A 17,873-nucleotide genomic window follows, 5' to 3' on the forward strand; every position below is an offset into this window, starting at 1 on the left:
AAATAAATTATGGCAACGTAACTGAAAGAAGTTATGTAATATCAACACATATTACTATTTTAAGTTAAATTAGATAAATAACCCGTTAGTATATTTCGAGTGCATGAGAAAAATATACTAAAAATATAACTAAACTTATCTGTGTTATTAAAAACACTACCAATATCTGCAATAAAAGTAATGCAGGTAAGAGTCTGTTTGCAAGCGTTGTGTTTTAATGAATGTATGTTAAATTATCCAGCAATTTTAAACGATGGTCAAGACGGGAAGCGTTTAAATTAAGCGGTTGCGCACACAAGCCCACCTTTTGGCTCCGCCTCCCATTGCCCCGAGCAACAACCTTTGACCCCCTGTTGTTCTCGGTTCCCGGATGCATCCGTTTTGACAGCCCACAGGAAAGCAGAGCATCAACAACCGTCACTGCAGGAAGCTAGCGGTAAAGGCAGAGAAAGAGAGACTTGGAAAACAGCGACTACGCCTGTAAAATGGAATGGAACTTACAGATGAGCTGAGAGAGGCGTTGTCCGAGCACTCTCTTTGTGTGAGTATAATAAACGAGGAGGATTCAGTGCTTATGGTTTAGCAAAGATGCAGAGCACCGTATGGCCTGTCATCCTGTGCGGCTCACCACAGTCGAATTCGAGAGACTGGGGCACTGACATAGTCCTAGTTAGATTGGCTGTACAATTTGTGTTCAGCCGCATGCAGCAATGCAGTCGTGCTGTTAGTTGTGCTGCCTCATGTGCAGCAGACCGCTCAAAATAACAGGCGCTGTGCATCGCAGTGAAATTGTAAAGCTGACCTGTATTTTAGAAGTGGAAACGGTATTGCGCTACGTATAGAAAATATGATACTGTACTGAGGTGTGAAATCTTATAGTAGAGTCGATGTGTTACGTGCATCACCTTTACGAGGTGTGCTGCACCACATTATGCACGCCAGTCTCGAAAATCGCCAAATAATACGTTCCGAGTGCTGATCTAATTTTTACTGATCATTGTACTGTATTGTGCCGATCTAATTTTGTTTAGGTCTAGGCACAGATGATTTTTGTTCCTGTTCATTCCATTTTAGAGTGGTCTGCACTGTGTAGAACTGATCCTAAAATTTCTGTACTGTAATTTACCTTTGTTGTATTCAACTATCCGGTACACACCGTGGAGAGCTGAGCTGGTCACTGATGTTTGTTCAGTTACGGACTTGTGCCCAGTATCCAATAGTGTCTATTCTGTAGTAAGGAGGAGCAGTCCGGGCGTGTGTTTGTTTCTCTGTGGTGATATGAGACTGTACTTCCAAACTGTGCTTACGTGCAAATTATGTGACAAGTAGATCGGTTTTCTGTTGTAGTTCTCTATAGTTGCATAATATTGAAGAATTCATTAATGCAGATGAAAAGAGGAGGTTGCATAATATACTAGAACGCTGAAAAATGGCAGCGTTTGTGATTATGAAATTTTCAGATTTTTATATAAAGCAAATGTTTGGACAGAGACTGGTGCCTGTGTAGCATTGGCTTAATGTGTCTTTGAAGCTGCCCAAACCTTTACAAAGTTTGGTAGAATTTTTGGATTCTTAAAGAGATAACCAAATTCATACATGAATAAAAAAAATAAAAATAAAAAGGGTGCTGCTGGATTACACAAACTAATATGTTTTAAAATAATAAATTTGAAAAAAAAAATACAGAATAATATTAACTTCTGTGGGGAGTAAGAGGAACCTGTTAAAAACAGTTTCATGTGTTTTTCTGAGCCTGTCCCAGCAGTACTATGCTCAAGGCAGGAAGCAGCCTGGATGACAGACTCTCTCTGAAATGCACACTTTTTATGCATACTTGATATAGGATCTTTGTTCATTTAAAAGTATATATATAACAGTCTGAAATATTCCATTTATTTGTTAAATTGTATGCAATATGCAGTGACAATAAAGGAATCCTACCTTACATCTTAAATTCTTTTCCTCCTAATACTCCAGCAAAGCAAAAATGAGAAACATGTATCTTCTTGAAAATAAAAAAAAATTCTCTTTTGAGTGAATTTCCTCCATCCACATATTTTAGTACCACGTTTGTCCATTTCTGTTTCAAAAGGGGGCTTGATTGTATCCTTGGGAACATCGAGTGCAAGGCGAGGATCAACCTTAGATTAGATTCATCTCAGGATGTACTCAGACATACACTAGGCCAATTAACCATCTTGTACTCAGACATACAAAAGGCCAATTAACCATCTTCCATAATATAGATATATAGGAGGAAAACCAGAGAACATGGGAAAAAATCATATGGGCTACTTTCATACTACAGCTAAAAGTAACATAATTCTAGTTATTTTTTGTCACTTCTAATGACTTTTGCAAGTGATCCAAAACCACTATGAGTGTGCACTGATACAGTATTCATTCTTGTATGCACAAAATTAATGAAACACATTTTTCAGACAAATACAACGTGCAAGACCACTATAAATACCAACAACTTATTGGCTGCTGCACTGCTTAATACTGCTTGAACTAGAAAATTATAGCTGTTCCTTTGAGTACAGTTGTCACTGCCCTATCTGTAAGCAGAAGCCTCTGGACATCAGAGAGGATTCGGGACTGATGGAAATGAGGATTAAAGAGTTTGATTCAAAATGGTGTTTTGAATATTTCAGTATGTTAGGTGAGACATGCAGTTATTAATGTCTACATCTGTCTGAAAGACTCTTACAGGACAAGTAAATATTTGAAGCAAACCATCCTTCAGAAAATGCAAGCAGTTGGGCTGTATTGATCAGCAACAATTTATTGAAGCTGCCCCCTCGCTTTGTGTACCTTGGCATTGTCGCTTGATAACTGACATAAAAATTGTTTAGTTTTAAAAACAAATTTACACTTCACATTTTTCTTGCTCAGTTATTTATTGGTGGTGTCTCTATAGTAGATTAAAGTGGGTATGAAAACTAAGTTATATACATTTCTAATAAGAAAATCTGCAAGTAATGAAAAAATGTCCATGTGGAAAACTTTATTTTTTCACGGAATAATTTGAATAAATTGAATTGCACTGCTGTAGAGTTTTATCATGGCACTGGAGAATGGTGATGTCTTGTATGTTGGTTGAACACTCTACTCTGTACATGTTACAATACTATTACTATTAATAATAACAGAGTGGATATCAAAGTAAGCACATCCAAATAAAGATTTGAATAATTTAAAATTTTATTTTTGATAATTCAGCATTCTGGGTTCAAGTCATATTGTTTGGTTGCTGTCTGTGTGGACTGCCTATGTAGATTTTCCTTTGTGTGCTATGGTTTTCCTTTCATATCCTCAGACATGTACAGGTTAGGTTAAATGGCAATTCAAAACTGGGTCAATGAGGGTACATTTGTAAGTAGTCATTCTGATGGATTCTGGATTCCTTGCCTTTTTCTCAGTCCTTCCACAGCACTTACTAGCCTTATTGAATATTAATGTTTTTATGCTATTTTGAGAATATATGCTTTATTTTTCTGAACAATTATGTATTTGTCTCATACTTAAACATTATTGATTACATTATCATCTTAATTCCATTTGAATTTCGAAGAATAAATGTACATATAAACTTGTACAATTATGGCTAACAGAACGAACATCACTTTTCAAATATAATTTGAATCTACATGAAAACATTTCTATGCTGACATTTGATTGTAAACAAACTGTCTTTTATTTCATTTTTTTATATATCACACTATGTATCATCTTACTCCAGAAGTACTATGCTGCAATACTTCTTTTTTTCGCATCAGTTGTGCACATCGCTTCCACGAGCAGCATTTTTATATTTTTTACTTGTTAGTTTATATCGTCTTTTTGAACCTGACAGACTTTTCTATTGCACTGTTCTTTTTGGTTAATGGGTGTACTAACAACAGATTTTAAACAATTGTCCAGCAACCTAAAAGTATTGTTTTGTTCCTGCTCCTGTTTCGTTTTGCTCATGAACTGTTTCCTGTTGTTTTATATTAAAACATTAAGCATTCATCATAGCAAACAAAACATTTCTCTTTAAATATAATGGGAAATAACTGACATATTTCTGATTTTTTTTGTTATTATAATTACTTCAAAATTTACATTTTTAAGAGCTTTTTTAATATCAGTGAAGTACAATTAGCTACCTCAACTAACACTTGTCAGAGACAAAATGAAAAATAATTATTACGGTTGTATGTGTTGTATTATTGGCTCTGTCTGTAAAGAGGTAAAAGAATCCTGTTTAGTTTAATCCTGTATGTTATTTTTCGATCACCAGCACTTGACTCTACAAATTTATGAAATCAGTCTGTTCCGTAAACTTGATCTACCATCAATAAGCTATTTATTTTTTAGTTTTTTAAACTGTAACATATGTTTCTTGTGATTTGTATTAAAGTTTTGATGTGCATGTTTTTACTTAGCAGCATGATTTTTAAGTTGCTATTGCATATAAAATATAAGCGGTATACTATATATTAAATATAAAATAAAATGAAGAAGAAATACTCAACAATAATTACAATTCAAAATTTTATATATTCAGTAACTCCTTATGTAAAACACAATTATATTCATCATGTCCTGACGTATACTGTATACCAGGGGTTCACAACGTTGGTCCTGGGGGCCCAACGTGGCTGCAGGTTTTTCCAACTGGTTCCAACCAGCTTCAATTTTTAATTGGACTCCTTGGCTAATTATGTGAACTATTATTTGCCAGATTCTGTGTTGTGGGAAAAATGTAGAAATTAGAAAGCTAAGTTTGGTAAAAAAAAATATATATATATATTAAAATGTACCAAGCAGTTATATGGGAGTAATGTATTTTTTTTCTTTTTAACAATATTTCCATCTTGATTTTCATTCTGTTTTTTGCTGGGTGTTCTAATTGTTTAATTAATTCATTATTTTCTAATTACTGGGTCTAACGCTGAAGTAGTTGCAGCCTTTCATGATTCAGTGTTGTTTGCCTGCTGGTTGTCATTATTAAGATACAATGAAGGGAGCAAACTGCACTGCAAAAGGGCAAAATATAATGAAATCAACAAAATGGAATTAAGCATTTAAATTTAGCATACATGAAAATATTCCTAAATGTTTTATAAATGTAAAACATGCTGCGGTGCTTTCTTAATGTAGAATAAGAGAAAAGAGAAAAAAAAAATACCAATTAAGTGAGATCAGTGTTATCACGGATTATGAATCTGGTTGGACCAAAAACCTGAAAGCACAGTGGGCCCCCAAGGACCAACATTGAGAACCCCTGCTGTATACAATATAGATCAGGGGTGTCGAACTCCAGGCCTGGAGGGCCACAGTGGCTGCAGGTTTTCATTCTTGCCATCTTCATTAGTGATCACTTTTTGCTGCTGATTTCTTCTTTTAATTAACTTGACTCAGGCCCCATAGTTGTTTCTTTTTCCTTAATTACCAGCCAAGCAATATCACCAGCTCACCTGTGTCCATCACAAAATATCTGAAAATAAAGGAAGGTGAAGGTCTCAGTAAGACTGATTTCCGAGGTCACCAAAACATTATGACGCTGTTCTTAGTAAAAGCAGAAAAACAACAGTTTTGGATATGTCTGCTGTAGCAGAATGAGAACAGCAACAAGCCATGGGATTAAATAACAGGTTTAATTAACAGCAAGAATCGACTTCTCATTAAGAAATTGGTTGGACTTTGATGCCCCAATTCAGCTGGTCATCTATTGGCTCGTTTCACGTCTCATTTCTGTTTGGCTGCCATTTAATGAAGAAAGGAATAAATTCAAAGGACTGAATCCTTAAAAAACAGAGCTATTAAAATGAAGGGAAAGGAGTTAATTAGCAGTGAAAAATGGTCACTGATTAGGAAAAAGGTTAGAATAAAAGCCTGCAGCCACTGTGGTCCTCCAGGCCTGGAGTTCGACACCCCTGATATAGATGAACACTGACTTATTAAGGCAGAAAGTAGAGCAGAAGGCTGGAGGAGGGGGAAGAGTGTGTGAGAATTAAAGTAACGCATACAGACATTCTTCCGTAAAAATCACACCTAAACCTTTAAAACACTGACCCCCACATACAACTGGGAAAAGATAAAGAGGAAGAAGACAAAGATGTGTATAATGAGTTTTTGTAATTGTGAGCAATTTTTTATGTGTTTTGTATTTGCAATACAGGCATGTGAAGTGTCCCCATTTTACTTTGCCCGTTGATCATGTCATTTTCTATGCACAGAAAATCACATTTTTGTGAAGCTCTATCAGGGCACAAGTCATAAGTGCTGCATGCTTGGCAGTTGGGGTGTCACAAGAACTGATATTTTGGTGCTAATATGGTACCAAGGTTCCGTAAACTTAATAGTACCAGCTTTTTTTACCATATTGGTAGTACTGAGAATGTTGGCAATGCAATCATGAATGACTCCAAGAAGACAAATTACTTCGAAAGGCAATAATAATACATGATAAAAATGTGAGCAAAAAACACATGTAAAAATTACTTAGCGTTGATGATACAGCAGTGTATTAACAGATGTCAAAAACAGAATCATCAGAGGTCATGTCTAAATATGCATTGTGTTCATGGAAGAAAATTTCAGCATGTAAGCAGGAATTGTTTGTGTTATTTATAAAATAAGAATGCAAAACACACACACATAGGTTCACATTACTGCTACTTTTATCCCATTATGGAATTCTGAAACAGATTTGTGCATGCTTTGAGAGAGAAATAACATTACAGATCAAGTTAGGCGTGATTGTTTAACTTGTATTGTCACACTTTTGCAAGAGGAGATGAAAAAATAATGAGATTAATCACTTTTAAATAGCATCCTACTATTAATGGAGGATTCAAATTTATTCTCTGATTGTAATGAGCAGTTCTACAGATGTCCATCAGTCCAAGCATATGTCCATTTTCCAACCTGAGCATACAGTTCAGGGTTGTGCTGGGGTGCAATTTACTCACATTCCTAGTTATACATGAAGGACTGTGGGATGTAGGAGGCCTACCAGCACAAATTACACCACACCAGTGATGACATGGATTGTTCCATTTGTTCATACCAAAATAAAATTTATTTAGTGTTTCATTGCTTCAAAGGAAAAGGCACATCTCCCTATTAATGTGAAATGTGCTGTGTTAAAAGAGACAAGTAATCACTGAAACATGCAGCTGGTAGGACAAGCAAAAATGCATAATTCACTACTAAATATAAATCTGCAAACACTGAATATATGTAATTTGTTTGGCTTTAGAAGGGTAAATTATCATTTATTAGTATAACCTGTAAGTGAAGTCACACATTATATATTTGAATGGTACATTGAAGAAAGTAATACTGTCTCACAAGTGTATCCAATACAGGTAATAGCATTGCAAGTAATTTTCAAATTCTGGATTTTTACACAGGCATGAGAAATAACAAAATTAGTAGATGCTTGAAAGCTAAATAGGTCTTCAAATAAAAAACAGTCACTGCATAAATGCACCATTAGCCACTAGAATCCTTCCCACCATCTTGAAATCTTCATTAGATTTTAATTGTACATTATTCCTTATCTGCAAACCACTTACCCCATGCCTGAAAAATAGTTTTTTTTATTTTTATGGCAAATATTAATTTAAAAAAAGTATTATTAAGTACTACGAGAACATCCATTAGTTTTGGTATGTTAATAGATTTTCATCTAACCACTATGAAATTACATGCTGCAAATTATATGTGACATACAAAATTCCTCCATCTGCTCGACACGTCACCCAAAGCCAGAAGTGCCAGTGCTGGATACTGTAACACACAAATGCTTGTTATTTGGGAAATAAAAGGGAACGCTTCTCTCTATAAGGAATGAGTACATTTACAGGACCACCATGTATGGGTGAGGTTTGCTGTTTAATTGCAGTTTCTGCAACATAGGAGTGGTGATGAAGGGAATATTTTTGCTAGCCTGTGTGGTGTAAGATACCATTTTAGAAACTGCTTTTGTCCTCTCTGCCAATGAGTAGTGTAGTGTGATGTTTTGTACGACCAGTATTATACAGCTTTCCATTACTATGTTAAGAAAATAATATTTAAATCTTTCTCCCGCTGAAACATCTCAGGAAGTGTATCTGTAGTGGAGGGATCTTGTTGGAAATTGTAATTAAAAGATATTCCTCTGAAGCTTCCTGATTGCAAATCTAATAATTTAATTTAGAATAGTTACTTTGTTATGATAGAGAAATTGCAGAAGATGATAAATCCTCAGGTATTTGTAGAAGTCCTTGTGTGGCAGTTTATATCTTAATGTGATTTGTTGAAATGTCATCATGCACGCTGGTGACCCTCAGAAACTTGCCTTCTGATTGGGTTGCGATTTTGGCTCTGTCTTTGCCTTTGGATTGTGTAAGACACCACACTCATTGACACTATTTTTTTTTTTTTTTAATTTCTTTAACAGTTGTAATGCTTTGTCTCATTTAATTTGTTATTTGCCATTTTCTTGCCATTGTCACTGGAATATTGTCCAAGCAGTACTTCAGAGGGTATAGTAACACATTCTGGTTAGTTCCAGCTGTGATTTAAGGCATACAGAGGGTTTTTAAGTAATCAACAGAAGTTGGGACACCTCTGCAAATTGCTTCCTTCTACTTGCAAGGCTTAATTTACTTTAACTGCTGCAGAACATCTGTAGGTTGTAACATATTATTTGCTCCCAAAAGAAGGCCCATTATTCTTATATTTCCTTTTTTCAGTATTTACTAACCTAAACTTTAAATTTAAACCTCTGGCAGTTTATTTCTTACCTTTTTACCATTTTAGGTCATTCATTGCATTTCAACTGATTAAGTCTGAAGAAAAAAATTAAAAAATTGAGATGTTCTAAAACGTTTGACTGGTAGTGTATATATAAAGCTTATGCCCTTTTCACCTGCAGTTTGCCATTGTTTTAAATCAAGATCCGTAGCAAGACATTCAAGAGAACAAAATTATAGATCTAGAAGTTTAGCAGCACAAGGGATGCTTGCACTGGGTAAGATATAAGTTATGTTTTATTTTCCACAAGACATGCTACGCATTATGTATTTAGGGTCCTGACTCAACATGGTGCATTTTATATGATACCAGAATTTATTATTTGGACGACTCCACCAAAGCTTTAATTGGTGTAGAATGTTTTCTTTATAATAATACCCAGTGTCCAGTACTGCCATACCTCTGCTGATTCTTTGTCTAGTCATTACTGAATGATTTATCCTAGGATGTTTTCTCTGCCATTTGAAGGTATTAATAACTGATTGGAGTTTTCCAATAAAATTAGCTGACAGGAGCAACAGTACAGTAGGAAATAAATATAAAATATGGAATCAGCATTTTCAATAGTGCAATCTTCCCTGCCCATGATTTTTTTAATAATCATTACATTAGGATTGAATATTAGCTGTAGTTCCAACAGTAAATTACTGGGAGATATTAAAAAAATACCCAAGTAGCTGATTAAATTGTCACTCCATTTATAAGGAAAAGATAGCTGCAGTTTAGTTTTGAGTTGTAAATCAATACCTGAAAATAGCACCCTTGCGCAAGGATGAGAACAAATGTTCTTAATTGCTGATTTTACAATTCTTCTCCATATATAGGGACAGGAGCAGAAAAGCCTTCTGGGTCATTTCTGCATACTGAATTAGGTTCATGATGTGTTGTGTACTGCCTGCATGCTTACAATCTTTAAGTAACACAGGAAGACTATTTGACAAATGTGCTGACCTTGGCATATATTTTTGTATTTGTATTGATAAGAGAAATAGGACGGAAATTTGAGGATGTAGTGTAGGAAGTGCTTTACCTGGTTTGGGTAGTGTAGTTACAGTAGCCTGTAACATTTCAGCAGTTTATTATTACCACTTTATTAAAAACCTGGCACAAGTAGTGTGTCAAGTGTGTGTGAAAGGACTTAATGTATTCTTTAATGTAGCAATCCAGACCTGATGCTTTCTGATACTTTATGGTATTCTTTGCTGTAATAATATAGGTCTCAGTGATAGGCTGGGTTAATACATCTACTGAATCTAAGCAACCATAAGAAGGTTGATGCTGTCTGAAAATCCCAAAACAGATTTGGTTGTAGGCTGTACAGATCACAGCATTAAATTAAAATCTGTTTGAACTTGAAAGGATGTGCTGCAGGGTAAAATTATGTTTATACTCAAAATTCCTATTATTTCTACTAATTATCTGTTTCATTTCACAATAATACAGTTTCCTATAAAATTGTGTATCTTAATAACCACAAACAAATTTCAAAGGCAGTCTGTAGAAAAGGCAGGAGTTGATTTATGGCACAAATGTTTTAATAATAGACAATTGTATGTAGCATTATCAAAGGTAAGGAGCTCCAGTGAAGTAATAATTAGCTCTTGGTGTAAAGAAAAACATATACAGAAAAGTAGTTAGTTACATAGTACTTCTGATACATCCGCTTAACCACTGGCACTATAACCATGGCCCATTCTCTTAGAAAAATCGTATCACAGCTAGTTTTTGTATAATTTGACAGCTCTACTGTACACCTAGGAATAGTTTTTGCAAAAGCAATTTAAGGTTCGATGCCAGAACAGGGGATGGTAGGTAAGTTCTCGCTTTTATCAACTTGCCCCTCCCATCACATGGTCACAACCCATTTACCTTACATAAGCAACAGATAAAGATATTTTTCACATGAAGCAGAGGCTAACAGCAGAGGCCAAGCCTACTCTTGACTGTATGGTGGAATTTTGGGCAACTCCAACTGAATTCAAATTACTGCCTTTGATCTCCCTTTGACCTTCTGTACTGTTATATCCCCTGGATTTTTTCAGTCCTTTCTTAATATTGTTCATAACTATTACACACCACATACTCACAAGCAAAACTAACATCATGCTCATTGTTTATGTGCACAGTATTTAACTTCACACAAGACGTCAATGTATCCATGCTATTAATTTTGCCTGACTTCATAACAGCAAACAAAAGAGAAAGTGGAAGTGCCTTAAATAGCAACATTTATTTGTATAGCACAATTTCATGCAAAATGTGTAGCTTAAAGTGCTTTACAACATTTCAAAGAGGTAGTTACATGCAAAGATAAACAAATTAAATTTTGATAAGGATAACAATGAATAAACAGTATACAAAAGATATTAGATGGAAATGTGCACATACATCAGAAAGATGTATAGTTAAGAGAAACAGAGTCCTTAAAATATAAATTTTTAAGTTTCTGAACGACAATTTGATGATAAGGTCAGATGGCCAGGGTGGACAGAAAAAATTAAGACAAAAAAAGAAAAACAAACAAAATCTGAAGGGTTTCCAGGCCAAAAGATTGCTAAGCCCCCACTGGGCATTCTGTGTAACATAAATGTTCTTAAGTAGTTCTTTATTGGTTCTTTTTGGGCTTCATGTTAGTGAGTTCGACACAGTGGATTTTGGGGCAAGTTGGGGTATCCGTTTTCATTCAGACATCACCGATAGCTGCACAGAACTTTGATCAGATAGTGGTAGTGCAGTACGCCACCACAGAAGAACCAAAAAAAAAAAACGGAGGAGTGTAAAGATTAATAACAATTACAGATTTATTGTTGAAAATGATAATACTTGAGATATGCTGTAAATTAAGTGTAAAACTAAATTGAAGCTGCGAAAAAGCAAAATTAAAAAAGTGGGATTTTAGGAATTTCTTAAAATGTTCCACAGAATTAGCCTGGTGTATCTCAATTGGTAATGTGTTCCAGATTTTTCATGCTTAATAGCAAAATGCCACCACACCACTTCTTTTGAGCTTGGCTCTTAGAATTATAAACTTGCCGCTATTAGAAGATCTAATGTTACAACTTGGAATGTAGGTACACAGGCAGTCCAAAATGTAAGAGAGAGCAAGATTACGTAAGGATTTATACACCATTAGTAGTACTTTGAAGTCCCTATTATTAAGCACTCTAATGTTGTTGATAGTGACAGTGAGTGTGATGAATGTGGTGTGAATACACTCTTTAAATTAAGGTTTCTCAAGTTTTTCCGTAACTGTGTGCCAACTCAACACCCTGATTTTCATTTCTGAAGAAGCAAGAGCTATCCCATCTGCTTTCAGTATTTTATCTTTTTAACTTTTTTGTTACAGTGCTAATTTATTACTATACAAAACCATACCCATTATAGAGCCTTGAACTTCACACCACACACGGCAACTCTATCTATCTATCTATCTATCTATCTATCTATCTATCTATCTATCTATCTATCTATCTATCTATCTATCTATCTATCTATCTATCTATCTATCTATCTATCTATCTATCTACACAGTATAAATGAGAGGATGACTGTAAGGTGACATTCATTGGTTCTCTTAATTTTGAAGAAAATGCCATGTACTTAGAAAGATGTATTAAAACTCCTACTCAAAGCTTCATGATGCTCCAACAATGATGGATGGATTAAAATGCAGAACTCTACGTGACCATCTTCATCAAGCCCTTCCGTGAGAACCCTAAATCCAAAGAGGACTGTTTCATTTATGTTAGGTAGAATGCCCAGAGGGGACTGGGCGGTCTCATGGTCTGGAATCCCTACAGATTTTATTTTTCTCCAGCCGTCTGGAGTTTTTTTGTTTTTTCTGTCCCCCCTGGCTATTGAACCTTACTCTTATTCGATGTTAATTAATGTTGATTTATTTTGTTTTCTTATTGTGTCTTTTATTTTTCTATTTTTTATTATGTAAAGCACTTTGAGCTATACTGTTTGTATGAAAATGTGCTATATAAATATATGTTGTTGTTGTAAAACAAACTCCTTATAAATACATAATTTTATTACCTGAAGACGTGTATCTCAGGGATGACTTTATAAATAAATTGAGACATAGCCCTTGTGTAAATCTACATCCAGTCTCGTTCATGTTTTTGTCCTTGTCTTAGATAACCTAGTGTATTGACCCTAGTGAGGTATATAATTGTTAGATTTGAGGGCTCATATTAGTAGATATTTAAAGAAGTGTATCATAAAGGGAGTTTTTGTTATTGTTGTTGTCATGAACCACACTAGTGGTGTGCACCATTACTTTCCTGGCGCAGTGGCAACATGGTTATGGCATCAGATCACTTTTATAAAACTTTGCACTCAAAAGTCAAGATTTATAAAAGAAAATGTGATGGGTGAATTTGTGCATACTTACAGGAACTCTGACTCGTGCATATGAAACATTTCAGAGAAAATGGGAAATGACAACATCCTTGATCAAGTAGAGAAATGCATCCAAACCACCTAAATGACAACTAACACTCATAAAAATTCATATCAACAAGCCTTTACTATGATGTGCATTGAAGTGACAAACATTAAATTTCAAAAGTTATGTAAAAAGACCAATGTTGTGAATTTGTATTGAAATTTTTTTCTTTTGGTTTTTCATCGGTTTATACAGGCTACCTGTTTTCATTTCTCAGGGAACTAGCTGACAGGTAAGGAGTATCTCAGCCAAGCTGCAGCTCTGTCATGCCTGCTGTGCTGGAAGCCATTAACCTACTGACAAGGTGCTACATGCATTTCCTGTATGGAGTAAATGTACATATATAAAACACAACATGTTATTTCCAGCAGAAAAAGGCAATTTACAGCAGTGTAACATTGGCAGACACCTTGCTGATGGTACTGTACATGGTGGTTGGATTGTTGATATGGTAACTGGCTGAATCTTCAGTTTTTTATATGGTCTGTTTTCATTGTAACAGCTATCATGTTAGGTGGTGACTGCTACCCACTCAGATACTGGTGCTATATGCCTTTCTTCTACCCCCAGAAAGCAGATGAGAGGTGCTATAATGCCACACATGCTTTTGCACTTTCAGTAGTGGAGTGCAGCATAGGTCTCCTTGAAAGCAGGTGGTGGTGTCTTGAGGCATCAGGTGAGAGATTGCTCTACCAGCCAGTCAGTCTGTAATATCATGATTGCATATGTACAAGGCTGATTAGCTTATTCTATATATGGTTGTTCCAGGGTGAGAACCTGGCAGGGTTTGAGGTGTACTCATGTTTACTCATTTACAAGATGATTGTGATTTATTTTTATTTATTTTTTTAAAGGGTAAATTGTGTACAAATATGCATATACCAAGTTCTATAAATCAGATTACTTTTTTTGGCTTATGTAGAGAAAAGCCAAGCAAAATGACACCTTTTATTGGCTAACTAAAAAGATTATACTATGCAAGCTTTCGAGGCAACTCAGCCCCCTTCTTCAGGCAAGATGTAATACAGAAAATGAAGTTCCCTGTGTTTATATCCACACACTAGGACAAGAAACAACATTGGTAAATCTTTAAATGAAAAATCTTAAATGTAAAAAGTTAATAGGTTCATTCAGGCTAAGATTAATTTAACAAGCGAGAAAAGAACAATGTATGGTAAAGATCTTTGGATAAGATAACTGTCCAACAAAGTCCTTTGGCTTATGTAAACTTTGCAATCAAATCCACGCAAAGTTTTATAAATTAGACCTCAGCTCCTTAAACCATCTTATGATGGTGGCATCTAACAGATATAAACTAGATATTCAAGCACATACTGATGCCTTCATTCACATTAAACATTTCTGCAAAGAATAATTTTCATGCACTTTTCAGGTATCTGCGGACAATTTGCATAAAGTTGTTTTGAAATACATGTTCCTTTTTTACATTAAGTCAAGCACAAAATTTTATCACATTTTAAAAAAAGACTGGTATTACTTTTAACCGTCTGTATTAATTAGGTAATTAGGTGGGTGTATGCAGGTTTATAGAGGCTCACTCCCTTTTAATATGTTTACAACTAGACTGAGATTTGTTTTTGATCATTTTTTATGTTTTTTCTTAACACAGAAAATACTCTGCAAAGTTAAAGATAAATCACTCTTAATTGTATTGCTTATCATGGAAACCTGATTTTGTTCTCTCTGACAAGAGTCACATGATGTAATCATAATATGTACATGAAATAGGTATTTGTTTATTAACACAGGCAGTATTTCTGCAGTCACTTATTGTCTGTCCAGTATAACACATTTTTAAATCTTTGATCACAAGTAATGCTCACTCAATCGTGTTTCTAGAAATTTTGTTATTTGTGAATTTGTTTAACACAAAGATCAGAAAATGGATGGACAGATAAAAATCAACTTCCTACATGGTATTAGCTGCACTTTGCCAAAAGGTAAGCAGACCAGGAAGTCAACTCACTGATTAAACTTCTCTTATTTTAAAAGTTAAACCAAAAAATAATACACAGTTTGTAAAGTGAGCATAGAATAATAAATATATAACATGGAATTCTGAAAATAGTTGCTCTTTTGCCACCCTAGGATAGTGGCTTTCTGTTTTTACACATTCGAAATACACATTATGGAGATGTGTTTAAAGTTGGGCAGTTTGACTTGAGAAACCTGATCAAATGCACTGAATGATATGCAATAATATATTATTGTTTATAATGGCTCCAGAGAATGTTGATGTGTGGCATGTTAGTTGGACATGCAAATAAGAATTTCACTACAACTGCTAAAATCTGTGCTCAGAGGACAAAGATTTAATTTCTTTCAAGTTTCCTTTGAATTAATAAAATGGAAAAGTGCCTTTGCAAATTACTGTATCTCTTTTTTTACTAGTACATTTGAAGAATTAGGATATTGTAGAGGGTTAAATCCTTCACATGATTTGAAGTTGTTTAGTTTTATTAAATAAATGTTACTCATGCCTGTAAATAGTAAATAACAGTTTTTTGTAAGTTTAAGATGGCTTTAAAATTTGCACTTTGTATTGCTACTTGTGTTTTAGGTTTTTTTAGTGACTATAAACTCTGTATCTTGAAGGAGTTGATCCTTCACTTACAAACAGTTCAACCATAACTGTAGAATAATAGAAACATAGTGATGTAGATCTATATGCCATCTTTTTGGCTTACTTGATGTAAATGAATACAATTTTAAAAATGTTATAATTTGTTTTTTTGTTTAATCAGTTTCTGATAGGGGGCTTGGGGCAGCTGTTGCTAAGGCGTAATGCCCGCCGAAAGTGGAAGCAGTGCAGCTTCTAGACAAGCAAAGCAGAAGCGCAAATCTCATAGCCTTTCAATCCGCAGAACCAACAGTTCAGAACAGGAAAGATCAGGAATGCAAAGGGATATGTTGGAAGGACAGGTAAGGTATTTTTTTTTTGTAAACATTTAAGTGTAATAGCTATATTAAGGGTAAGAACTGTATGTGTAGGACTCTAAGTGGTAAGGGAAAGATTGGAGAATAAGCAGACCTGTATAACATTTATCAGTGTGAATATTGATGTATTACTGTAATTGTAAATTCAAATCAATATCAGATATGTTTCAGGAGTGTATATGTACAGATATACAGCATTATCATTAAGTGTAATTAGCAAGAGTATTTGATTATATTTGTTATTTAGAAATGTATACTTTGCAGTTTTTGTATTAGCTAAAGTACTCAGGCTTGAAATTATTTGTGAGCCTATTTTATCCTCTTCAGGGCTATTGTTGTTGGGTTGCCTGCTTGTTCAGGTTAATTTAAGTGTTTGAATAGATAACCTACAAGTGTGGAATTGTGCTCCCATTTCCACCCTATATGCCCAACTATTAACTTGAATGTACAGTTTTATTAATAAATAAATGTTTCTTAATATGGAATAAGAAAAAATAATAATCAACAGAAATATAGGGGAAAGCAATTATCACAGATATTAAAATGTGTTCCTGGTTTTCATGGGTCTGACTAATTGTTGCTGTCTTCCCTTACTGTGACATGGCCCTCCTGCATTGCTTTTCCTCCAATTCTACAACTGTTGCTTCTGGGAAATATATATATATATATTTCCCAGAAGCAACAGTTGTAGAATTGAGGAAATAATATATATATATATATATATATAGATATATATAGATATATAGATATATATATAGATATAGATATATATATATAGATATATAGATATATATATAGATATAGATATATAGATATATAGATAGAGAGAAGTTAGACCAAGACATCATGAAGATTGGGGGCAGCCACCCGTATGTTATTTTCCCAGCTGCAAAAGTAGATTTTTTGAGTAGCACGATGTGCATAGTACAGAGTCCACAACAGAACTGATTAAGTGGAGGTAAAATGGCAGTTTTAAAGGCTAGAAAAGGAAATGATGTAATCTATGCCGGAACCGGAAGTGACGTCATCAGAGGCGCTGGAATCTGGCAGGATTTCCCAAGAATGGTCTGTAAGAGACTGAAAGAGACAGTCAGCACACTCCGCCACCCCCTGGTCTGATGTAGTATTACAGTTACTCGAGCCCTTTAGCTGCTTTTTGTTTACTAGCCATATAAGTTTGTGGTGTAAAATGTCCGGTGTCCTAGAAACTTGAAATTGTCAGAAAATAAACTGAAATGTTGAGATGTCAGGTAATTGAAACAAACTACTCTGGGCACCTCTCTTTCCTAGGAGGATTCATTTTGCTGATGTGCTCGCATCGCTTGTGCATAAATGGCGGGAGGAAAAGTAAAAGGGATGCAGGTTTGCCGAAGTTAGCGGCTAAGCGACTTTATCTTTCTTCTGAGGTTTCATTCTGCTGATGTGCTGGCCTCGCTTGTGTTATTAGTGGCTAAGCGAGTCGTCTGTTTCCTTGGAGGCAGAGCCCATACCACGACTCCACCTGTCACTTCTGGGCCAGACAGACACGCACACTTCCACATGTAGACGTTTATATATAAGATATATATATATATATATATATATATATATATATATATATATATATATATATATATATATATATATATCTATTAATATATATAATATGTGCTATTTCATTGTTAAA

At 34.7% G+C, this 17,873-nt stretch overlaps 1 protein-coding gene across 6 annotated transcripts in view; it reads left to right on the forward strand.

Moving 5' to 3' along the window:
• The first annotated feature begins 330 nt into the window (after positions 1 to 330).
• wdr37 (WD repeat domain 37) overlaps positions 331 to 17,873 on the forward strand; it is a 156,280-nt gene continuing 138,737 nt past the window's right edge. The window contains exons 1-2 of one of the 6 annotated variants that reach the window (XM_039753535.1): positions 331 to 541; positions 16,015 to 16,192. In XM_039753535.1, the coding sequence (XP_039609469.1) occupies positions 16,055 to 16,192 (138 nt within the window). In that variant the 5' untranslated portion in view covers positions 331 to 541; positions 16,015 to 16,054. The remainder of the gene's footprint in view (positions 542 to 16,014; positions 16,193 to 17,873) is intronic. The other 5 variants (XM_039753531.1, XM_039753529.1, XM_039753533.1 and 2 more) reach the window with 5 other exon arrangements.

Source organism: Polypterus senegalus, chromosome 5, assembly GCF_016835505.1.
Source record: "Polypterus senegalus isolate Bchr_013 chromosome 5, ASM1683550v1, whole genome shotgun sequence".
Classification (NCBI taxonomy): Eukaryota; Metazoa; Chordata; class Cladistia; order Polypteriformes; family Polypteridae; genus Polypterus; species Polypterus senegalus.